The sequence below is a fragment of the Aedes albopictus genome, chromosome 3 (assembly GCF_035046485.1).
Source record: "Aedes albopictus strain Foshan chromosome 3, AalbF5, whole genome shotgun sequence".
In the NCBI taxonomy this organism is placed as follows: Eukaryota; Metazoa; Arthropoda; class Insecta; order Diptera; family Culicidae; genus Aedes; species Aedes albopictus.
In genome coordinates, this window is record NC_085138.1 from 226,875,587 (window position 1) to 226,901,590 (window position 26,004).

The 26,004-nt window shown below is 36.5% G+C and overlaps 1 protein-coding gene across 6 annotated transcripts in view; it reads right to left on the minus strand.

The window, feature by feature from the left end:
- The window catches only part of LOC109397755 (uncharacterized), a 199,072-nt gene that overhangs the window by 162,568 nt on the left and 10,500 nt on the right, over positions 1-26,004 (minus strand). For 5 of the 6 annotated variants that reach the window (XM_029878116.2, XM_029878117.2, XM_029878115.2 and 2 more), the window contains exon 2: positions 230-1,026. The exons of the other annotated variant lie outside the window; for it this stretch is intronic. In XM_029878116.2, coding sequence (XP_029733976.1) covers positions 230-363 — 134 coding nt within the window. In that variant the 5' untranslated portion in view covers positions 364-1,026. The remainder of the gene's footprint in view (positions 1-229; positions 1,027-26,004) is intronic. 6 annotated transcript variants of the gene reach the window in all.

Below are 26,004 nucleotides of genomic sequence, written 5' to 3' on the forward strand. Positions count from 1 at the left end.
GTATTTCTCTAAGAGCAGAAAATTCATTCCATAGCTTATCTGCAAGAAAATTCCCTTATTTTTGGAATAAAATGTTTGTCGCAATTCGCCCATCGATCATATGAGTTAAGCCATTCACGATTCGTATAAAATTGCAATGTTGTATCCAAAAATAATGTTATCCTTTCACAATAGAAAAAGTCGTCGTGAAATGATTCTATAAAGGAAAAAAAAAAATCGATAGACCTACCTATGAATTTGCGCAGCACCGGGTGGTACACGTTGCTGAAATGACATCGTTGGAGGAGGCTGCGGCGAAGGGCCAGTGTCGGCCCTCTGGCCTGGTGGCCCAACCTGCTGCACAGAACGAATAGCCGCTTCCATCTCATTCCGAAGTCAGCATAATTTTCCTCAGTTGTTCACACAGTTGATTGATTGAAATGCAATTTCGCTCTTCTTCTTCGTCGGATTTTTTGCTTCTCTTTCTTGATGCGTCGAAGTATGATTATTTTTCTCTTCACCACTTTTCCCTTCATTCAAGCTCGGCTGTCAAAACTTTGACACTCGCGAGCTTCAATCATCTTCACTTTGAGGGAAATATTTTCCTGTAAACCTTCTGCTGTGACGCGACTTATGCTTATGCCAATTTGCCACACTCTTCATGTGCAGATTTTTCTTTTTTTATCACTAAAAACAGCAGATTTTTTTTCTTCTCTTCATTAAGACTGATTTTGCTTTTCACATTCACCACTTACACAATCAATGGGGCGTAATTCACTTTACTTTTTACATCAGTACGTCATAGCTACTATGTTTAGAAAACTAACTAAATTTCACTTTTATCAACTTTCTTCTTACGGGAGCTTCGTACCATACACATTTATTTACAGAATTTTATATACACATCCCTGTTGCACAATCACTGCTGCGTTTCATCGATGCGGCCTGGAAGGGCACATCTTCCCTCTCCGCGAAACGTGTGCGATTGTTTCCGTAAATTGCAACAACGAAATAAAGAAGAAAACCGCCCGGAATCACCTTCTGCACCTGCAAGCAAGGAAAAGAACCCGCAATTAAAAACATATTTCAGCCAGGCACCGAAATGTGATAGGTTTCAGATCGCGCGAGAAGTGTGATTTTCGTGACTCAGCAGAACTCCGCATTCACCGTATTCCCGGGAGCACACGAGGCAGCCACCTAGACCGGATCGGAATCGGATCGGGCGCAGGCGGGCAGGGCAGGACAGGCAGACAAGAGTTACGTTCACGAGCACACGAGGCTTCAAACTTGTTTATCCGATAGTCACACAATTTCGGTCTTCGTTTTCTTCGCACTGGTTTTCTTCTTTCTTGCAACTTTCTTCCACTGTACCCACTGTTTCGGGGTCATCCGAGTGGCGGGGCTGGCTGACTGGCCATGCACCTTCTGTGCCGTGTGTACTCTCTGAACCTGATCAATGTCTTCCACACTGCAGGCAACCAGCTCTCGCACAAGGTTTCCCCCTCGTCGTCGTCGTCGTGTTATTTTTTCCCATTTATTTTTCATGTCTCTTTTCAATGCCTTTTTCGTTTGCGTTGATTACCAGAACTCCGTTCTTTTCTTTTTTGAACGCCAGTCTTGTTCTTCTTACTGCCACTGAAACGCCATAAAACTCCAGGAACGAGATTCTATGGCGTTGCCTTTTTCATAGCACGGAATTGTTCCATGAACAAAATTTCAGCATACTGACGAGGAACATTGCCTTTTCCAGTAAGAACTGGAATGTGAATGCTGACGAGGTGGTAGAGAGAGAGGGACAAGTCTGCGAGAAACAAACACGGGGAAAAGTTGTAACGATGAAACGTAGCGGAGGAGACAGGGTTGTAGCAGTGTGAGGAATTTTAAATGCAGAGAAGAAGGCAGCATTTATTGTATTTATGGATTTCATTGAAACTAGGTAAAGAACATTACCCGTAACGTGGGTAGATCACCTTCTAATGGTGCGTTACGGCGTAAGATCTACCATAACAAATTTTGATTTCGCAATTCTCCAGCTCAATTAATTAAAATGCAGGAAAATTACAACATCAAAATTTGGTTTACTTGTTTTGTTTATTTCATGTATTTTCACTACTAATACTCTATTTGTTTCAGTGTTATCGCTTGATTTTAACTATTACTTTAATATAATAACTATTCTACGATTTATAATAATAACTAATAATAATAATAACTATTTGTTTCAGCGCTGTTCAGGTAAATAAAGTTCTAATTATATATTATAATAATATTTATTATTTCAGGTAAAATCAGGTAATTGGTCAACTATATAATTAATTATATTTAAATTACATGATACATGGGATTTTGGGAGGGGTAGCCTAAGGAAGCTAAATGAACTGGTTTCTGGACAAATGTTCGTGGGGTGGCCAGACTTTGTCACGAGATAACAACCATCGTGTTGTCTTCCGAAGGTTTCCAATGAATTTAGCTTACCCTGCTACAACAAACCATCAGGTAGATCATTCCCTTCTGGTATGACTCTGCAGCCATAGGTAATCCTTGCGCTGATGGTGGGTACACAATCATCATCATCATCATCATTCATTGAAACTAGGTAAAGAACATATTCATGATGAGTCAAAATTTTAAGAATGTCTTTGAATATAAGGAAATGCATCCTTAATACAGCTAAAGTTGCCGTTGAGTTTAGTGAGAAAATCGACAATGATTTTTCATTAGGGCCTAATTGCGTCGATTCGCAAGATTATAGCCAAAAAATCTTTAGAAAACTCAATACACATTCTTAAAAAAAAAAACAAAGAGAGTTTCGATGAAGAGAAATCGATGTCAGTTAGGTCCTAATGAAAAATCATTGTTGAAATTGTGGTTGATTGTGGTTTGAATTCTGTAGTTATATGGCATAATTTATAAATTTATTTTGAGTATTCTTGCCGACAGTTGGATCATGTGGTAAAAGTTTGGACACTTTACGGAATTATTTATCACATGCTTAACAAAATGGTTTGATGTTTAAATGAGAACACTGACTGCACCTTTTATACAAAAAAAAACTAAACCTTTGGGTTCAAAACGAAATTTTGGCGAAAAATTTCCCAAATTAGCATTACTGCTGGGTTGTCCCAGAAAAAAAACAATGTTCAAAAGCGACTCAACTAAGATTTTCTGAAAAAAATCAGGGTCTGAAGATTTTGAAAATAAAGTGTGCTTCTGAAGTGGGTTCCGCTGCACTGGGGATTGAATTTTTATTTTTTTCGCGATTCTGCCGGTATTACGCCTCCCGGAGAGTTAAGTAACTTCGTGTCGTGAAAACAGTCGGGACTGGGATGATTCATAAGTGCCAGAACTCTTCGTTGTTCTCTCGTTTTTCCGGGAGACCAATTATCCGGCAGACGCAGATGAAAAATTTAGATTTCATTAGACTAGAATATACAGGAATTATTTGATCCGGAAAGTTTTCAATTTTCAAAGAAAGTGTGCAATCTTATAACTGGAAAAAAAATGTTTTCGTTTGTGGGATATCATGTTGTTCAAATTCCGTACCAGCGTAGTCAGTAACGCAGAGTCCTAGCTCAGAAGAATTCAGGCCAAATATTTCAATAGGTCCTATCTGCATTTGAGAGACTCTCTTTGTTCATTTTCTCTTCCAATTATTACAATGTAATGATACACATTTCAACTACTTTTGCAGTACAAATCAAAAGACGATTGTTTTGACCATCGTTCTATGCAAGGAGACAATCATAATTCAAATAAACAGCTGAGATATTAACGAAAGAGAGGGAAACCAAAGAGAGTCTCTCTTCTGCAGATTGGGCCTTTAGACATGTTTGGCCTGAATTGTATTGTTCCTTGCTGTGAAAGCATCGCTCCTGCATGGGGTAGGCAACGCAGCATAATCGATAGCGTTCGCTGTTGGATGCGATCGTCCGACGATATGAAACTGGTAAGATCTTTCCAATTTATTTTTGTACACCACTATATTGTTGTTCTATCATTTTTTATTCGCTATTTTCACTATCATATCATCTATTGGAATCCGTTTCAGTTCTGTACGCTTTCTTAGTTGATAATAAGAATTATAAAATGCTTGTAAGGACTTGGCCAGTTGTGTGGAGATGAGTGGGTCCATGTTATGGATATGCTCATCTTTGCCACTCAAACCACGATTTGTGCAAGTATTCGTGCTATGTTATGCTATTTTTGTCAACCGCTATATACAGGGGACAGACAAAATGATCAGGACAAGCAAAATTTCCACTTTTCAAAAAATGATCAACTAGGATATTTTAGCCAATAGTGGACCCCTAGCAATTATTCTCAAATTTCCCGCTCAAATCTGCTTCTACGGGCAAACCTTCACCGGGAGACCATGACTCATGTTCCTAGACAACAGTTCCATGTGGTGAAACTGGGTTAAAAGCGATAGTTTGGTTATAATAGAAAATTTGTAAATGTAAACAAGTCGAGGGGATCCACTATTGGTTAAATCTAAGAGAGGTCATTATTGCCACCGATTTAACATGGCAAGAGAATATGATCTACCCAATAGTGGCCCCAACAACCCAATAGTAGACCCCACGGGGTCCACTATAGGATAATTTTTTTTTTTTTTTAAGAGTGACCAGGTGGAGCTGCAGGACAGCTGATAGCAAAGCCTGGACCCTTTCCCAACTTTCCCCCTACTAGGACTAATACTCACGATGGACTAGACGATGTCGTCAACTTGAGCAAAGTGTGTAGTAATTAGCATTAGGTCGTAGTAGTTTTTAAAAATACTGTTTTTAACTTTTCCCATCGCACTAGTGTTTTGATCGAATGGAAGCTCCAAAGATGATTTGATAATTGAACAATATTTCAATAATCGAAAATCTCCGAGGTCACTGGACAACATTCAGAGATAAAAAAGGGTGTCTATGTCTATGTTAACGCCTTCAGAGTACTATTCTAAAGAAATATACAAAGAGCAAAAAGAAAAAAAAAATGTGTCGTAGCTAATTTGTAAAGATTTGATATTTCTGAAAATTATTCGAAGACAGCTACCAGAACTAGCCTGCCTATGATCGCATATCAGTCCCATATTTGCTGGGTTTCCTATTCATATGGGACAGTTATGCGATCATAGGCAGTAGCGTTTTTAGCCGATATGGGCAACTAGTTTTCTGACAGCTTCCCCAAACAATAATCAGATAATATCCTCAGTTATTTTATAATACATTCTGAAAATTATTTCAAGCTGATTACCAATAGTGTCAATAACCGATGTTAGTCATTGACAGCACCAGCATCATCTCCAAATAACTCTCATATTAGTGTTAGATAACACTTTTTGAGCTTCCATTCGATATTGTAAAGAAATTTGTCAAACCCTATTTGTCAAAATATAGTCAATAATGTATCAAATTGTGTTTCTAATTTCGCTAGTCGTCTTCTGCATATCTGTTATCATGTCAGTTCAAAGTAATATTATATCCATCGTAACCCTTTACAATGTCAACCGTCCTAAGTCCTAACTAAATTCCTGCTTTTTTGATCAGTGAAATAATACCGTCTAAGATATAAAAACAAAAAAGTTCAGTCAACTGATTTTTGTCAAAAATAAAAATGATAATGATTATTTGTCAACTTTTATAAATTCACAAAACCCATAAAAATAAGAAATACAAATACAAACTCCTATAATCAACAGTTTTATCTTTACCTAATCAGTCCATAATTTTCTAATTGTAATGAATCTAATCTGTAAGGCTGTAAGTCAACTTATCCTAGCGTCCCCTGTCCTGTGTACTAACGAATTCAAGTAACGAATGATGAGTGTAACGCAGAGACCTCCTCTACCCACACTTGCGTTACTTTAAGTTTAACAATTATTGTTAAATTTGAGAAAATTCAAAGAATGCAAAGATTAGGTCTATGCACGCTGAATTATAATTTGTTTTTGACTTGTGATAAATGCACGACGGATACTCCTTTGGTTCCCATTAGCACTTACGGCGATTCCTTCACTTGCGCTCAACTCGTAAACTAGATAAATCTAGCTCAAAGTCCAAACGGTGGTGAATGAACTGGCGCTAAAGTGCTAATGGGTTAAGCCCTCCCATCGCGTCAAGATCGAATATCCAGGGGGCGGGCACTATAGGATAATTTTATCGAGATTTTAAATGATTATTTTATGAGAAATATAAGGCGGTTTCGTTCGGTTTTTGTGTGCAATGTGTAGGAAAGATATAGAACCTGTTGTGCAACCATTGGCAAAGACAATTCAATTGGAATATCATAATGCTTTTACGATCATAGCATTTCAGCTACTAAGGGGTCCATAATTGGTTAACATACCACAGATTGAACTTTTCGAAAAGTGCATTAAAAAATCTCATTACAATTTTCAAATTTTACGGATTTTACTGAATAGTCGAATAGATTTTGAGATGCTCAAATTTCATATTTATGTTCAACTCACAACAAAAAAAAACAAACAAACACTCCAGCACAAACTTCTTTTAACGTTTGCTAAAACACTAATCAGATCTAAAACGAATACAGATCGGACTTGATTATCCGGAGTCGGGTCCTGGCGCTTGCCAAAATAATATCTCGCAAACGGAATGCTTTAAGAAGCTGAAATTTTGTCAGATCACAAATCCAAGTTGTCTTGGCAAAATGTCAAAATTTCAGCTTTATAGAGCGCTCCGGTACCCAGATTTATGGTTTAAAAGCATCAGAACTCGACTCCGAATAATCGAGTCGGATAGGGTAGTGGTTCCCTTCTTAAGCATGTGGCTCCCATTTTCATCCTACGAAAAACAAAGGAATGAAGCGCTGTTTGTTTTGTTTCTTATTTCTGTATTTTTTGTTAGAAGTGAGCACCCATGAAAACAAAAAGAACGGAATGAATCGGACAAAATTGCCGTAATCGCTTGTTTTCGAATAGGATGAATATGGGAGCGTGAGATTAATGATGGAACACATACCCTATATACACTACCCGTCATAAGTACGGACTCACAACAAGTATTGCAACAATATTGTTGCAATACTTTTTGTGAGTCCGTACTTATGACGGGTAGTGTACATGCTTCCTAGATATTTAATTGACATTTTTTGAAGAACTTATTTTTGCTCTTCTTTACGGAAACTATTTCTTGATAAGATCCGCCAAGAGAATAAAAATAATTAAATCTACACTTTTCTTTTATAGAAAAATTTAAATGTTGTTTTCTGTATGCTGTGATACACATTTTGGAGTTTGTTTCGACTAAACTGAAGATTTTTTCCGCGATTCGTCGTTATTTCAAAAATTGTTGCCGAAAAATCTGTGTTTTTTTTTTCAAAAACACGCGTAAAATAGTCAGGTTCTCATCTACCGTGACTTAACTTTTGTTACGACGTTTTTTTTTTTAAATAACGAGGTTTTTACGCGGTACTACATATTACCGTCGTAAAAAAAAACTTCAGTGTATTATGAAATCCGGATGCTAAAAAACGAATTTTGTTTTTGATATCAATGCTACCCTTTGAAAGTTTATGTTCGAACTTCAAACAAATGGTTCTATGAGATAAATACGCATATGCCGAATCATGGATGAGTTTTGTTTAAATTTCAATTTTGTCCAATTTCTTATATAGAAACGAATTTGTTGAACATTATGGAATGTTAATTTTTTTTTTTTTATCGAGGCTAGGCTAGTTCATCTCGGGACCCACACTTTACTTCCCTTCCGAAGGAAGAACTCACATTTTGCGAGTTTATCGGGAGTGGGATTCGATCCCAGGTCCTCGGCGTGATAGTCACGTGTTCTAACCATCCAACCAGGTCCGCTCCACAGGAATGTTAAATGAATAGTCAAATGAAACTTTTAACACTTTGTTGACAATATATTAAGGCAGCAGTGAGCAGATGTGTGACAATTAAGCTTGTTCATGCAATCATTCCCAGGTGTCTGAGCTGCAAATATGTGTCCATACTTTCTACACACTTGGCAACATCTGGGTTATCACTATAATTTACAATTTATTTGACGTCAATCATTCGTAGACCGTTAGTTACATAAGTAAGCTTAGTTGTACATTTTATATTGCACTATTCCACTTAACAATATTTATTAAGTTTCTTAGTTTTGAGTATCATAGAAGTATTTTTTTCAATTTTGTTCGAGTCATGGTGAGATCTATCCTTTCACAATGTTGATTATAAGTGGACATCATCTGATTTAGTGGACCGAATTTAGCGTAATTACTACGGTGAAAATCTACAGCAAATAAGTTTCTACTACGCAGTTGGCGAGTTGGAGCATATAAAGTTAATTTTGAAAATATACTAGACGAATCAATGCGTTGAGTGGCAACATCATTGATAAACGACACCATCGCACACTCTCGGCGCCTTTTCAATGTTTGGAGATTAATTAACAAGCAACGTGATTCATACGATGGCAGAGGCATTACAGACCAACCTAAGTTACGTAATGCATATGGTAAAAACTGACGTTGAATTGACTCTATGCGTTCTTCATATTTTTTAGTATAAGGCGACCAAACAACACAACAGTATTCTAAAATTGAACGTACCTAAGAAATATAAAGTGTTTTGAGTGTATAAGGATCTTGAAAATGATAGCTAAAACGTTTTATAAAATTAAGCATGTTGTCTGCTCTATGAGTACTTGCATTATAATGATCCATAAATATTAGTTTGAAGTCTAAAACAATCCCTAGATCTTTTATTTTCTCACAACGTGTAACATATTCGCTTCCTAATACTACTGGATAACTTGGTGTGTTTTGTTTCCTACTGTAACTTATAATATTACATTTTTTTACATTAATCTCCAATAAACTTTTGCAGCATCACGTATGAAAAACTTTTATTCCATTCTGAAAAACAGTGTTGTCATCGTCATTTTTGATTTACAAGAATAGCTTCATATCATCAGCGTATATAAGAATCCTCAATTTATTTAAAACAAAAGAAATGTCATTAACATATAAAATAAAATGAAGAGGACCTAAATGTGAGCCTTGGGGTGCTCCCGAAGTAACCTGAATTGGATTAGATTTTTGCTCTTTGAATTTTACTATTTGCTGACGATCAGTTAAATATGACTTAATCCAGGTAAGAAGACTTATTTCAATTCCCATTTTTTCAAGCTTGTGAATCAACATAGGAATGTCAAGTTTATCGAAAGCTTTACTAAAGTCAGTGTAGAGTACCTCAACATGATTGCCGTTATCCATTACATTCAATGAGTAATTTGCAAATTCCAAAAGGTTGGTAGCAGCACTGACACAATCTCCTTTATATCAAATGTTTGTCATTTTGAGCCCAGATAAAAAATTTTCCATTATTTCTTAAATTCCGAGCATCTAACAAATCGTCCTTAAGTGTGTTCCAGTTTGTAGTTCAGAAGATTTTTTATGCAATATGTATTCTGAACTAAACTTCTTAATTCCATAGGCCCATAGTTTATTATTCGAAAAATGTATATACTATACGGAAGTTTTGAGCAACTTTCAAAGCTCAAAAACCCGGAACCGTTTGCTTGATCTGCAACCTTATAACTCCGACACATACTATCTTTCATTGCCTTCAATTTAAAATAATTTTCAACTCGTTGCATGAAAAATGGGCAAATTTATACATTCAAAAGAGGAGCCAAATAGTGATTGCCATCGCACAACTGCAAACACCAGTTGTGTAAATGTTTGTGATCAACAAATGCTACAAATAAACATTCTATTTTTTTTCCAAATGTGATGGATGCTGATTGATGCTTTCCACGTTTTTCAAATAACATTCGTCGTTCTGCTAATGTTGATATTGTTTAAATGCTTTTAATTTTTGTTAAGATGATTCGCAGCAAACTCGAAACACTACACATTTCCTGTGACGTAGAAGTCAGCAAAATCAACCCTAACCATCGCAACTCCAGCATTCCCGAACTACATCCATGATCAACGATACGCCTGGGCAAAGCTCCGTTATTTCTTCTTCAGTGTGCTAAGTTTGTCTGCAGAACCAACGCACATTTCGTTTTCATCATTTATTGACTCCAATTTGCCCTCCTCGTCTTCGTCGCCCATTCCATTTTGCCGTAAGATTTCTGCGCAAAATTACGGTTGAAGAGATTCCGGTCGGTCGGTGGGTCGATTCTCTCGTGGAAGGACGAAGTGTATAAGCTTCCCAGAGTGAAGGCCCACAAGAAAATTGCAACTGCAAAGTAAGCGACCGAAAAAAAAATAACGTCGTCGATCGTCTTATAAGCATACATTTAGGAAGAGTGGTATACGAGACGAAGAGTATGTCTTGCGTGGAGCAAACAACAGCGAACGAAAGGCGCAACATCATCGGCCCCAAAAAGCCCCACAACAACATGCTGCCAGCAATGTTGGCTGAAGCAATCAAGAAACGAAACCCCAGTCAGTGCTATTGAAAATACTCTTGCCCAGTCGGCCATTTTGTTGAAATGTTTATAAAGATGACGACCACGATGACGATGACGGTATTTTGGTTCACTATTTTTTATACATTATTTATTTCAAGCATCAATTAGGCACGTACATTACACATGCCGCCGGCCGAAAACTGCCCGTCCGTCGTCCCCAATCGGGCAAACAAACGGCGCTGAGCTGGCTTACTTAGCAATTCCTGTTTGTGCCAAACTTGAGCCGAATGGGAAGCACATGTTTTTTTGTGAAAGGCCGCAAACAGCAAACGTTTCTCTAGTGTTGCGAGCGAGCTGAAACTTGTTTCGAGACCCAATAAAATGAATTGAATGTATAAAATAATAATAATAACAATAAACGCCCCGCAGTGCGATCGATTGCTGATTTTCTGGGTCCAAAACTATTGCGACGGCCGGCTCGCCGGACTTGGCGGTGCCGAATGTTACAGCCACGTTGATTTGCGCGCGTGTTGTGCCACGGATGAAAAGAACGCAATCAACTTGCATGAGTCAGTTAGTTGTACCTTTTCTACACACGACTGACTGCCCCTTCTTTGTCGTTCGTTAATGAACCAGCACAAATAGTGACCGAATCGACGACGATTCAAGAATATCTGCCAGAAGGCGAACGTAGGTATAACAAGTTTAGAACACGAGGAGGAACTCGAATGATTGGCTCTGTGAATCCATTTGGTAGGTCATTTCAAAACGGACAATCATCGCCATCATCTAATGACCCTCTAAGGCTGTAATAAGTGGGAGTTGTAGATTGATCTGTGTAGATTCAGAACAAAGCGCAGCAGATCTTCACTTTCGTTGATGAATGCTTCGAGAAGGGCACCTACATCTTGGGAATATTGACTGAAGCAAATCAGACTGAAGCAGAGTCATGAGTAATTTAGACACAGTGATAATCGAGAATATAAGACCATAATGTCTACTCATAAGGCAGTATAAAAATTCTCTGAGTTTTCCAGGGAAGAGATAGAAAATCAATCCATATATCAGTAGGTCGGCTCCATATGTTCTAAATGTCATTTCAAACAGTCAAAAACTGCATCGCAGTGCCACAATGTCCACATGTCAATATTTTGAAGTTTACAATTAAAATTATTCAGACTCCTAGTAGATATTTAAACTTTAAAGCCCTACTTGAATTATATTGAACCAAGTAAACTAAGTGCTCGTATTTCGGGATCTGCGATTTATCCGGATGGAATTTGTAAAACCTCCACCATCAAATGTATTGCATACACCTATGTCGGCAATAGTAATCAAAAATTGGTATTTCGGAAATATTTCATGAGTTTTTTTTATTCCTTGTCAGATATCTACGTCGTTGCAACCAGTTGACAGATCTATTGTATTGTGGCATATGTCCCAGTTTTATTAAGCTTCGTCAAGTCGACGTATCACCATTGGTGATTGGTAGTAATCAGGCTTTGACTAGATATCCCAAGACGGTGCCACAAATCGAATGCATTGTACCACCGTTCTCCAGACATCAAAGGGTTCTATTAGGCTTTTGTCGAAGAAACTAATTCTTTTAGTTACAATTGCCGGACAGCGGCATAACAAATGTTCCGAGTCTTCTGTATCTATGACGCAAAAGTGACATACATCATCTTGAAGTTTTGCAATTAACTTAATTCAGATGAAACCGGTTCGGACAGTCAGGAGGCCAATTGAGGAACTGAATATTTTTTTTTTTTTTTGAAAGAGCCAGAATTTTGCGTGTTAGCAACGTTTGGCTTTATAAAACTCTTGGACTGTCTCGCAATTGTGGTGTTTTCCAAAAAGGATTTTTCCTGTTCCCAAGCTCCATTCTGAGAGAACACCCACATATACTACAAGCTGGTTCAGGACCTATGGATTGATAAGACGACCCAAGTCTTGCTAGCATATCGACTTGATCGTTTCATGAGGTTTAACCCAATACTTCTGCCACAACTTCCCCAGGGATTTCATCCGGATTTTCTACCAAATTTCTGCAAGAGATTTTTCGCAGAAATATTTATATAAATGCCCCACGAGTCCTTCAAGAGTTAATCCGAAAACTTCTCTTACAGTTTTTCCAAAAGTTTTTTTCCCAGAGGATCTCTCGGGATTTCTAAACAAGTTTTCCCACAAAGGTTTCCTAGAAGTTTCCCGGATTTTTTTTCCATATTCAGGGCTGTTACAAAAGTGTCGATTTGAAAACCGCAAAATCCGCGCCAAGGAGTTTGAAATCCGCGCCGAGGTCATCAAATCCGCGCCAGTGAAAAAACATGTGGTTTTGATAACTCAAACTCTAAAAAGGCAGAATTTTTCAGGGAAGATTCAAAGGAAATGAACTATTCATGACTTTTGTTGCACTCCAGATGAAGAGCTTTTCTATTGATAAATCGATTTTTCACCATTACTAATCCATGAATTTAGATGACAACTTCTACATCAAACAATAGTCTAATCATGTTGCAAACAGACTAGTTTTTTTAATTGGAATATAAAGTTTCGGATCAATAGTTCTTTAATTGCTTATCAATCAGAGTGTTGAGTGACGAAAATGGAAGTAACTGTTCCCTGAAGCAGTCCCAAAAAAGGAGCATTCTTGGCAAAACTTTTGAAATAATTTTATTTATAACCAACATTATGGTAGAAATCCTGAAAAGAAATCTGACGTAAGTCACAAAAGACAAAAAATAATAATTTTTTTAGAAGCTTTTTGAGAAATTCATGGATTACTTTGTGCAGAAAGTTATTTTGTTGAATCTTCACAGTAATACAAGGAGCAACACTAGCATAGACTAATTACTAGTGCAATTTATTGATTACATCACCAATAAATTATATTCCTAAGGAAGATATTTATGAAAAAAGAAGCATTTACTGGTTATATCTGGCAACTTTTCTAAACATTAAGGCAAAAGATATGCAGAAAAGTATTAATTCATCAGAAATTTATGATAAATGTTTCTGGCCACACCACACCCTTGGAAATTCAGTGAAGATATCAGCAAGAATGTCCTCAGGACATTGTGTCTCAGAAAACCAATCAGATTCTATCAGATTGATTACACTAGTTTACAAAATAAAACGAAAGTCGTGAACTTCTGTCAACGACCAAAATTTTTGAAGCATAATTTAGCGCTGATTTCGAAACCGTACTTCAAAAAATTTAAAGTAGAACAGTTTTTGAGTTTTAGCTCAATATCGAGTTTTACAACTTTTTAAAATATGGAATTTATTAAAATTCAAATATCTTGCGTTTTGTTCAACCAATTTTAAATTTTTTTCCATAAATTAGAAGCTGAATATAATACCATTCGATCATCTGAATGGAGGTTTTGCATCAGATTGATGAAATTTAAGATATTGGCGAGTTTTGGGGACGATCTCCTTAAATTTTAGCAAAATTTTCAAAAATATATGAAGAAATGTATTTTTTTCAATAAGAAAAAAATAATATAGAAATTCTTTCTAAACGTTTATTTGATAAATCATATGTAGGCGAGTTACAGTAAAAAATTCAGCTCAATCGGAACATTGATTACGGAGAATGAAATGTGTGAAGTGAGCGACTTTGCTTAAAAATAGTACAAAAATCGATTTCAAATCATCAACCTTGTATGGAAAGTCGAAAAAATTTCCGCTCTACTGTAATTTTTTTCCTTCGCGTTTTCGAACTCAGGGCGTGATTCTACACCAAAAACGATCATCAGCTTACCGAGTTTAAAAATGCTGTAAACTAGTGTTACTTACGATACACGCAGTCTACAAAACCAATGGTTTTCTTGACGGGATTCTGTTACATTTGACTCTTGATTTGACTACAAAATAAAAATTCCACAAAAAAGCTTTCAGAAACAGCTTTCAGAAACACCTATTTTAGAAATCTTGCTATTAATAGTTTTTTTTTCTGACGTCATGCATTGCTCTACAGGTAAGTTCCGTCCAAAATTTAAATTAAATCCAAAATTTTACCCAAAAACTAATTTCAGGGTTAAGACAGAAATGACTTCAAGAGTTTGACTAAGAAAGTCAGAATATGATCTTCTAAGATTTAACAAATTGAGCTTCTAGTGCGATGCAACTTAACTAGCACTCCACGCTATTGACTATAACCATTGTTTTTGCCCAAACACAAAATTCCATAACTCTAGTTTGAAAATGTTCGTTTTTTTCTGATTGTGTTGAACTTCGTCCCCAAATGTTTCCGCAAAATCCGCGCCAAAATTAGTAAAAACGCGCGAAATCCGCGCGAAACGCAAAAACCGCGAAAAACGCAAAATCCGCGCCACTTGTAACAGCCCTGCATATTCTGAATCTGCAATCTGCATGCCAAACTGAGCCGAAATCCAAATTTTCATAAACTTTAATGCCCGGGAACCTATTTGAAAATCAGTTTGAAGTTTATTTGGGAGCGAATCTGAAAAAAATCATAATGGTTCAGAAAAAGGTGATCTTTCGTATAAAATCAAAATATTTTTCTAAATGAAAAAAAAAACAATCATTATTGATTATAAAATGGCGATGCTGAATGAAACATTCCTATTGCACCTTTTCCATCAGATTTGTACAGGGGATACTCAAAATAACTGGGACAGGTAAAATTTTCACTTTTCAAAAAATGTTCAACTAGCTGTAACTTTTTGAAAAGAGCATCATATGGTCGGGGTTCTGCTAAACCGAACCATAGACCATTTTTTGAAAAATTGAGTTTTCTTAACCATTAGATGAAGAATATGATGATCTTCTTTTCGTGTAAAAATCCAGTAATTCTGACAGCTCTTCGTGGAGTAAATTCAAAATTTCTGTTTGGCAGAACATACAAAAAATAAAATTGCATCCAACCAGAGTGAACTGTAAACCATGCCATAGAATCAGCGAAATATTTTAGTTTTGGTCCAAATAATGAATATTTCAAGTTTTCCTCATCGCTGTCAGATTTCTAACTTCTAACCGACTCATAGTAACAATCTGTGAGAGAATTTAACACGTAATCAAAAATACGGGTGTTGGAGGATCGATTTGGATTTCGATGGCGTTGATCGCCATTTTTCCAAATCACAGTCAGCCAGACCGAACCAAATCCACTGCATTTAAAAATCAATTTATTCTCAACAATACAAAGATGAACTGGCTTAGAATACATGCGTTGTGTTGATACACCTCATACTGATTATTTAACCCAGGAGCCGTCATTGAACAACAAGGCTAATAAGAATAATAAAGCTTGAAAAAAATCAAACACTTGGTTCGCTTTGGCTGATCGAAAAATGGCGTTTTCACGAAAATCATGCTAGAGAAGAATGTTTAGAACTTGATTCAGACTTAACAGCTGACCTTCAGCTAAGTAAAATGACCTAGAGGTAACGTGCTTGGTTATCACTTAAAGGACCCAAGTTCGAATCTCTTTAATATTTTCGTATTTTTTTTTGTTTTAGTTCACTTTGGCAGATCATTTTCATGGTTTTCTTCGACCAATATAAATTTGAAGTACACAAATTGCTCCATTTTCACATCTCAGGACCTCAGGACATGCAAGGACATCATTTGACATAATCACTCTTGTTCTGTGCTTGCACATGCAGCGCCCATAAAAAAACATAGATGGGAAGGGCTAAGCTGGGAGGGCTTCCGCCGTTTACATTTCACACTATTTTGAGACCTTTGTGCTACCATACTACGCGTCCTCTCTGATTCATGTAAAGGATTGTGAGTGATATCGATTTCAACTTCATAGACACTGAAAAATCGAGATTTTTTTTATCACATTCCGACTGGTTTTCTCTGAAACAAAGAAAAACAGTCAGCCACACTGGACTATAAACCATATTCCAATGTTTTTGTTCAGCCAGAGTGAACTGAGTGCAAAGTACTGAGAAATTAAATGGTATTATATCAATGATTTTAAATAATTTACATGTTTTCTTCATCTCTGATGGTTAATAAAGGCTTGTAAGTTGCATGTGTGCGAAAAAGTTTCAAATAATCTTAGCTGTTGTTTATTTGTGAGTGGTTGAACTTGAAGCTTAATTATCTCGGAATAAACTTTTTGGCGCTTAGTTCGGTTTAGCAGAACCCCGGCCATATATTCTCAAATTTTTACTGTAAGTTCATCAACTAGTTGTGTATCAGTGGTCCAATTTTGGAAAAGATCGGGCTATTCTACACGAAGTTAAAAAGATTCTAGAAAAGGGTATAATTATCCGATAGCCAACTTTGAGCTGTTATATCTCCGGATTCAACAAACCGAATGTAATAAAATTTTGATCGTTTATGACCAATATAATTAGCTATCAAAAACTTTTGATAAAACTTAAAATTCTTCACACGAAAGAAAATTATAACGATTAGATTATTTTTCTTATATAACACCAATTTATCCAAAACCTTATCATCGTTTCAAAATTCGAGATAGTAATTATAGTTCATTTAAATCCCCTCTAATTGACTTGAATAAATTTATGTTTCAAAGGAAAACAACCAAATGACCAGTATTTAATTGGAAAAGTAATGGGATGAATATGAAAAATAGATAAATTTACTAAATAAACACAGAATAAATGAAATCGCTATAACTTTTTTTCTTATGAATAAGTTCAAATAAAGTCAAATGTTTTTCAAAGTTCATTATATTAGGCATAGTTGATCAAATTTTCATTGCATTTGGTTCATTGAATCCGGAGATATAACAGCTCAAAGTTGGCTATCGGATAATTACACCCTTTTTTAGAATCTTTCTTACTTCGTGTGGAAAAGCCCGATCTTTTCCAAAATTGTACCACTGATACACAACAAGTTGAAGAACTTACAGTAAAAATTTGAGAATATTTGATGCCCTTTTCGACAAGTTACAGCTAGTTGAACATTTTTTGAAAAGTGAAAATTTTACCTGTCCCAGTTATTTTGAGTATCCCCTGTATTTATAATAGAAAAAACTTTATGAAATGTCAAAGGATATTGCATACATGTAGCGTACAGAACTTCATTTGACGACTACTTGTTTTTGATGTTTTGGCATTCGACGTTTTGTCCCTCGAATAACAGTATACAAGATTTGCATCTGAATCAGTGTTATTTTTATGAAAGGAACCTACTAAAGTACATTTTGTTTCCGCGAACTTTAGTTTTTTTTTCTTGAAAGATCTTTGCAAAAACTCAGTTCATTATGGTGTTTCTAATAGAATCTCTAGATCTTAGATATGTAGGAACTTCTGAAGAAAATTTGAACCTGGGAAAATTTCCGAAGTGTCTTCTTGTTTTCGATTCAAAGCAATTTTTGACTCCCTGCAATTTTCTCGACTCCCTGGGCATAGTGTATCATTGTACTTGCCTCACAATATACAAATTCATGCAATGGCAGGCAAAGAAAGCCCTTCAATTAATAACTGTGGAAGTGCTCAAAGAACACTAAGTTGAAGCGAGGCAGGCCAAGTCCCAGTGGGGACGTCGAGCCATAAAGAAGTAGAAGAAGAAGAAACTGAAATTTTCGTTGAAAACAAATCATCAGCAGTTTGGAGGAATACTTGTGAAATTGTTGGTCCTTCTAAACTTTTCTGAATACATTCCTTGAGGATTTTCCGAAGAAATTACGTGAGGATTCTCCAAAGCAATTCCCGACGAAATTTCCAGGGAAATCCTTGAATGAGCTCCAGGAGGGACCCCTGACGAACGGAGCTTTGAAGGAACTTCTGGAGGGTTCCCTGGAAACAAAAAAAAATAAGGTTTCAGTTGGGTTGGGACAGATCTTAGACCGAATATTTAGAAAACGTGCTACATTTTCAATGGAAGACTGAGGAGACCCACAAAAAAAATCATTCGAAAATTCAATGGCAGCTTCGAAATGAGTTTGAAACACATTTTCAAAGCGTCTCGCACCTCAGAAACGCATCCATTCAATAATAGCAATGCTGCACGCGCCTGTGGATAAAACACCGCCCAAACGAAAGATGAAAAATCCAATTTCTATCAATCAGAGAAATTGAAAACGTTTCTTACGAAACAAGGTATCAAATGAACGGCCGAAAGACCTATCGAAATAAGTGCTTTCAATTGGAGATCTGAAATCAATGCCAGAGACACCGATGGAAAAAGAAAATGGTTTCGCCCGGGCTTTGGCTGCCGTCAGCAATTTTTCCAAACCGACCTCGTGCACCTCGAAGAAGCGGAATAAATTGCAAGAAGACTTCCGAGGACCGCCGCACATAAAAAAACGAAAAGAATAAGTTGCGAAATTGAAGCGCACTGCACGCTGGCGAAGAACAAAAAAATGAAGCAAATAGAACTATTATTCAGACAATTACGTAATTGCAAAAGAAGCGTAATGATTTCGGACCACAGCACAGCTACAGCAGCATTCGTGACAGCAGCCGCAGTCATGGGAAGAACAGCGAGTGGCCGAAATAATAACAGCACTGTTTCCGAGCGAGGGCAAATGGAGGTTCTATCCCCATAATCGCATCGCAGCAGCAGCGGCAGCAAGAATATATCGTTGGAATGGCAATAATTTTCGCCATTCAAGATGGTTTATGTAGGACACACCCAGACATACTTTCGCTTCCCTGCTGAGCATTGCTGGCTCCCTTGCTACGTCCTGTCGTGCAAAAACACGCTGACGTAGTGGAAACGAGCCAAAAACCCGACGAACCGAACCGCTCCGAACCAGAGAGATCCCGCCCGGCTCCGAGTGGCCAACCGTCGTCGCCTCCACATCCAACGAGCGCCGTCAAGGCGACGACAGTGAGTGGGAGGCAATGAAGATGGGCGCACGGAAGATGGTGCGTATGGGGTAGTAAATAAAACGTAATAAATTTTGGCTGTGCCACGCCAGGATTCCTCCTCCTGGGGCCCGGCATGCCAATCCAAAAACAACGTTGTCCGGGATCCGCTTGCCAACGCGGCGTAGATTGTTTCCCGGAATTACGGAAATTAGTGATTTTGCGTCTTATATCGAAATAAATGAACAATTTTATTGACAAACTACATAAATTCATTTTTGAAACAACAAAGAAACTGTTGTTGAGCAAAACAAACACAAATCTTAGGTTAATGTTGCTATGAATAAAAACAAGTGGTCGGCGTTAAGTCAGAGGGGACCAAGTAACAAAATTGACGAAAATAAGATTTTTAAGGCATTTGATTTAGGATTACTTAAGCTACTTGGAACATTCACCCGATTTTCTTAATGTTACAATTAACGAGAGTTATAGGACAATTTTCTTTTGATTGAACTGCGAAAATCGATAATAGTGTGCAGTCAGAGTGGACCAAGTGCTTGATGTCAAGAGAATTGAAAAAATATGTATTGATTAAAATCCAATAATCAAACTAGTTTATCATCAAAACATAATACGTTTCCAAATCGTATGACTCCCTAACGCATTTTCTGATGATTATTGATCAAGAAAGCACGTGAAAATCCATTTTATTTTGGTCAATATCGTATTTTACAGATAATCGTGTTGAAGCAAATTGTGGCAATTCGCGTGCAGACAGAGTGGACCAGGTGTCTCTAAGAAAAACAGTTGAAATGACAGTTGATTCTTCATAATCCTTTCCAAATCAAAATATGTTTGTTTAGTAGCTGTTGGGCATCATATTAAAATGTACCAATACCCGTTCCACGAAGAAATTTATTATATCGGTTATTTAAGAATTGCGTACTTGGTTCACTCTGTCTGAACGATTTTTCAAAAAACGCCAGTCTTCTGAATAAATTATTATGAACTGTGTAACTACAAAATTTCAAAAACGTACCGAACTATGGAATTACATTCAAAACTTGTTAGCTATTGAATGTTCAAGTTAAGAATTCTTAGAAAGCTCATTAATTGACTACCCTTCATGTGATATTGAACTGTTGTACTTGGTCCACTCTGACTGAACATAAAAATTGAAAATGGTAATCAACATCGTAATAACAGAAATATCAAATTTCAAACTTCCTCCTTTCATTATACACTACTCCTATTAACTGTTGTCCTACTTGTGCATTATTTTTTCATCAAATATGCAAAAACTTGAGTGTGAACCGAAGTAGGTTGAAGTTTTTCCAAAAACGGTTCAGTCAGAGTGGACTAAGTACAATCAATTACTTAGCAATTTCTCGGTTTCAAGCTTCAGTTTACGTTTTTTCGCCATCAGTACGGAGCGATGCTGTGATGAATAGTTATTAAGATTTATGGCAAAAATTCAAGAACATTTGTTGAAAAACTCAAAACTTATAGAGTTGCAAACTTTAAAGTCGTTTTTCCAGAAATTAGGTAAAAGACACATGGTCCTCTCTGACTTAACGCCGACCAAGTTATACTATCTGAGCGAGGTATTGGATGATATACAGGGATTCTCAAACATTTCTAATTACGACACCCATAATCGTTACGAGCCACCGACCGTACACATAGGGTCTGGGACCATTTGGACAGAGGGACTTACTTTGGGCACTTGCTGCTATACCTCCATTATTTTCAAACCAATTGACATGATTTTTTGTACATAGCGAGCTACTATGCATATCTCATCGTGTTCCAAAAATCAAGTCAATTGGTTCAAAATTGACTGAGTTACAGCAGCAAGTTCCCAAAATAGGCACCCCTGCCCAAATGGTCCCAGACCCTAACTATAATCGCAGTTACAAAGTTGAGATGCTGCTGCAACTGTCTAGACACGATTCAGGTTTTTTATAATGATTTAGTTTTGTAATTTGTTTACTTTTCGAATTCTTTATTGAATAAAGACAATCAATGAAGTATGTAATTAGATGACGATATCGAACCCTCAAACTGTCAACAAATTTGTGAAAAGCTATCTCCAAGTGCCCTACATCTTATGTCAAACGAACGAAGCTAACTATACGAACACGCATGGCAAATTTTCAATTAAAAATTTGGCCATGTACCTACTCTCTCCCAAAAATTTGGTAGAACACAACATCCTTCTTTAAAAATAAACTACCGATCAAACAAGCGATATTTACCCTATAAATTAAAAAGGTTAACGCTGATTAGCGTCATCCAGTGAAAGAAACCGGTCTGACCATCTAGCCATTCACCTACTGAACTTCTCTGCCGATAGCAGCGAGGCTTCGTTTTGAACGTTCAGAATGGAGAAATATACATGAAATTCTTGTACGTATTCGATATGCAGATTAGTAGTAATTTGTGCCTAGCAACACCATGAGCTAGAATATAAGATATGTAAAACAGATTTTCTGTTTAGTTTTGTCTTCAAATTCCTTTTTGGGAATATAAGTCACTGCGCCCAGTTTTCAGATTTATTGTGACAAATGATGAGTAAATTAAAATAGCACAAATCTTAGAATCAGAGTGTTAACTACCTTGATAAGACCTCCATAAATTTACCAAATCTTTTGAAGCTGCCACATGAGCATCAGCAATATGAATTAGGCTAAAAATTGTTGTTTTGTAACATACTTGGCAAGGAATTCCTCTAGCAATCTTACTAACATATGTTGGCAACATATGACACTTACGTAGTAGAATATGGCATTAAATGTTTTATTATTTTACGATATTTTACTACAATTTCTTAGGTATTTCCGAACCAATCAAATTATGAATTTTAGAAGGAAGTTGACCAAACCACAGTTCCCTTAAGCTATTCAGCTAGATTATCTTTTTTTTTTTTTTTTTGAAGAGTGCCCAGGTGGAGCAGCATTGGGTCGTAGTAGTTTTTAAAAATACTGTTTTTAACCCATCGCACTAGTGTTTTGATCGAATGGAAGCTCCAAAGATGATTTGATAATTGAACAATATTTCAATAATCGAAAATCTCCGAGGTCACTGGACAACATTCAGAGAGAAAAAAGCTGTACATGTTAACGCCTTCAAGGCACTATTCCTGAGAAACATTACAAAGAAGAGCAAAAAATTTGTCATAGCTAATGTTTACAGGTTTGATATTTTTGAAAATTATTTGGAGACAGCTGCCAGAGCTAGCGTTTTTAGCCGATATGGGCAACTAGTTTTTTGATAGCATCTCTAAACAATAAATCAAATAATAACCTAAGTCTTTTACAATACATTCTGAAAATTATTTCAAGCTGATTACCAATAGTGTCAATAACCGATGTTGGTCATTGACAGCACCAGCATCATCCCCAAATAACTCTCATATTAGTGTTAGGTAACACTTTTTGAGCTTCCATTCGATGTTGTAATGAAATCAGTCAAACCCTATACGTCGAAATATAGTCTACCTATAATGTGTCAAATTGTGTTCTTAATTTCGTCTAGTCGTCTTCTGCATATCTGTCATCTAAGTCCGAAGTATTATTACATCCACCGTAATCCTTCAGATTGTCAACCGTCCTAAGTCCTAAAGAAACATGTAACAAAATTCCTGCTTTTTTGGTCAGTGTTATAATACCGTCTAGAATATAAAACAAAAAAGTTCAGTCAGCTGATTTTTGTGTCAAAAATTAAAATGATTAAGATTATTTGTCAACTTCTATATATTCATCCCTACAAAACCTATAAAAAGAAGAAATACAAATATAAACTCATTTCTAAAATCAGCAGTTTTGACTGATTACGGTCCAGATTTTTTTTCTAAAGGTAATAAATTTAATTGTTAACGTTACCTAATCTGTAAGGTTGTAAGTCAACTTATCCTAGCGTCCCCTGTCCTGTGTACTTTCGAATTCAAGTGATGAATGATGAGTGTAACGCAGAGACCTCCCCTACCCACTCTTGCGTTACGTTAAATTCAACAATTATTGTTAAATTTGAGAAAATTGAAAGAATGCAAAGATTAGGTCTATGCAAGCTGAATTATAACTTGTGATAAATGCACTACGGATACTCCTTTGGTTCCCATTAGCACTTACGACCGATTCCTTCACTTGCGCTCAACTCGTAAACCAGATATATCTAGCTCAAAGTCCTAGCAGTGGAGAATAAACTGGCGCTAAAATGCTAATGGGTTAAGCCCTCCCATCGCGTCAAGATTGAATATCCAGGGGGAGGGCTATTCAGCTAGATTATCATTTCATAATTGCATGGAAAGCCGCAACGATTTCTTTCTCATACGCAATCATTACAATCTTCTGCCATGGATTATCCTTTGAAAAAGAAAAACGATGGAACAAACATTTGTACAGCAACTGCTAAAATTTGCTGAGCAGCATTTTTGGACCAATTACTTTTTTTAATCTGAGTTAACGAGATTTTTAGCCCTAGGATAGTTTATCTCGGGACCCCCGCTTTACTTCCCCTTCCGAAGGAAGAATTCACATTTTGCGAGTTTGTCGGGAGTGGGATTCGATCTCAGGTTCTCGACGTCATAGTCACGTTTTTTAACCATCACACCAGATCCGCTCCAGCAATTACTACACTACGAGCTTCAATTTGAATTTTGCTATAATATCCTAGATATTCTCGGCCAATACCTTCAAAAGATCCCCCAGAAATTCCTTCAGGACTTCCTCCAGATTTGTTTTAACTTTCTCCGGTTCATTCGAGAACTCCTACAACGCTCCAACAGCTCCTACGGAAATTCCTTAAGAGTTTGTCCGCAAATTCATTCGGAAGTTTCTCCGGGAATAGTTGTTTTTCTGGGAATTCGGTTGGAAATTTTTTTTGAGAGATCCTTTACAAATTCCTCAGGGAATCCATTCAAGACTTCCTTTGCGAATTTCTACGGAAGACACTCCGAAAATGCCTCTAGGAGTTTCTCATAAAATTTGTTGAAGCATTTATTTATTTATTCGTCGTCGATCATATGTAGACTATTTGTTACAGTTATGCTTGGCATATTAGTACGATAGTGATTAGTAGAAAAAATGCTACGACTTCGTAACTGACGAGTAGGTGATTATTAGGTGCATACAAATTCAATTTTGATAAAACTTCCTGTGAATCAACTCGGTTGGATAAGATGTCATTTATAAATGAAATCATGGAAAATTGTTACATTTTTTTACATTAAGTTTCAGTAGGCTTTTGTGACACCATGTGTAAAATACATTTATTTCATTTTGGGATAACATAAAGTCTTCATTTTTTTTTTTTTTTTTTTTTTTTTTTGAAGAGTGACCAGGTGGAGCTGCAGGACAGCTGATAGCAAAGCCTGGACCCTTTCCCAACTTTCCCCCTACTAGGACTAATACTCACGATGGACTAGACGATGTCGTCAACTTGAGCAAAGTGTGTAGTAATTAGCATTAGGTCGTAGTAGTTTTTTAAAAATACTGTTTTTAACTTTTCCCATCGCACTAGTGTTTTGATCGAATGGAAGCTCCAAAGATGATTTGATAATTGAACAATATTTCAATAATCGAAAATCTCCGAGGTCACTGGACAACATTCAGAGATAAAAAAGGGTGTCTATGTCTATGTTAACGCCTTCAGAGTACTATTCTTAAGAAATATACAAAGAGCAAAAAGAAAAAAAAGTGTCGTAGCTAATTTTTAAAGATTTGATATTTCTGAAAATTATTCGAAGACAGCTACCAGAACTAGCGTTTTTAGCCGATATGGGCAACTAGTTTTTCTGACAGCTTCCCCAAACAATAATCAGATAATATCCTCAGTTATTTTAAAATACATTCTGAAAATTATTTCAAGCTGATTACCAATACAGTAAGGACCCGATTTTGTCAGCCCCATTTTGTGACAAACTTTTTGCTCTCGTTATTTTACGGTCAAACTTTATCCAATTCATTCATGTTTATCATCAAACTACAGCTTGAGAGCAGAACATAGAGGGATAAAAAGTTTGAAAAGTTGTTGAGGTTTTCGAGGAGAGCAAAAAATGTGTTCCGAAAAGGGGCTGACAAAATCGGGTCACTTATGTAGTGTCAATAACCGATGTTAGTCATTGACAGCACCAGCATCATCTCCAAATAACTCTCATTCTAGTGTTAGATAACACTTTTTGAGCTTCCATTCGATATTGCAAAGAAATTTGTCAAACCCTATTTGTCAAAATATAGTCAATAATGTATCAAATTGTGTTTATAATTTCGTTAGTCGTCTTCTGCATATCTGTGATCATCTCAGTCCAAAGTAATATTATATCCATCGTAACCCTTTACAATGTCAACCGTCCTAAGTCCTAACTAAATTCCTGCTTTTTTTGATCAGTGAAATAATACCGTCTAAGATATAAAAACAAAAAAGTTCAGTCAACTGATTTTTGTCAAAAATAAAAATGATAATGATTATTTGTCAACTTTTATAAATTCACAAAACCCATAAAAATAAGAAATACAAATACAAACTCCTATAATCAACAGTTTTATCTTTACCTAATCAGTCCATAATTTTCTAATTGTAATGAATCTAATCTGTAAGGCTGTAAGTCAACTTATCCTAGCGTCCCCTGTCCTGTGTACTAACGAATTCAAGTAACGAATGATGAGTGTAACGCAGAGACCTCCCCTACCCACTCTTGCGTTACGTTAAATTTAACAATTATTGTTAAATTTGAGAAAATTCAAAGAATGCAAAGATTAGGTCTTTGCAAGCTGAATTATAAGTTGTTTTTGACTTGTGATAAATGCACAACGGATATTCCTTTGGTTCCCATTAGCACTTACGGCGATTCCTTCACTTGCGCTCAACTCGCAAACTAGATA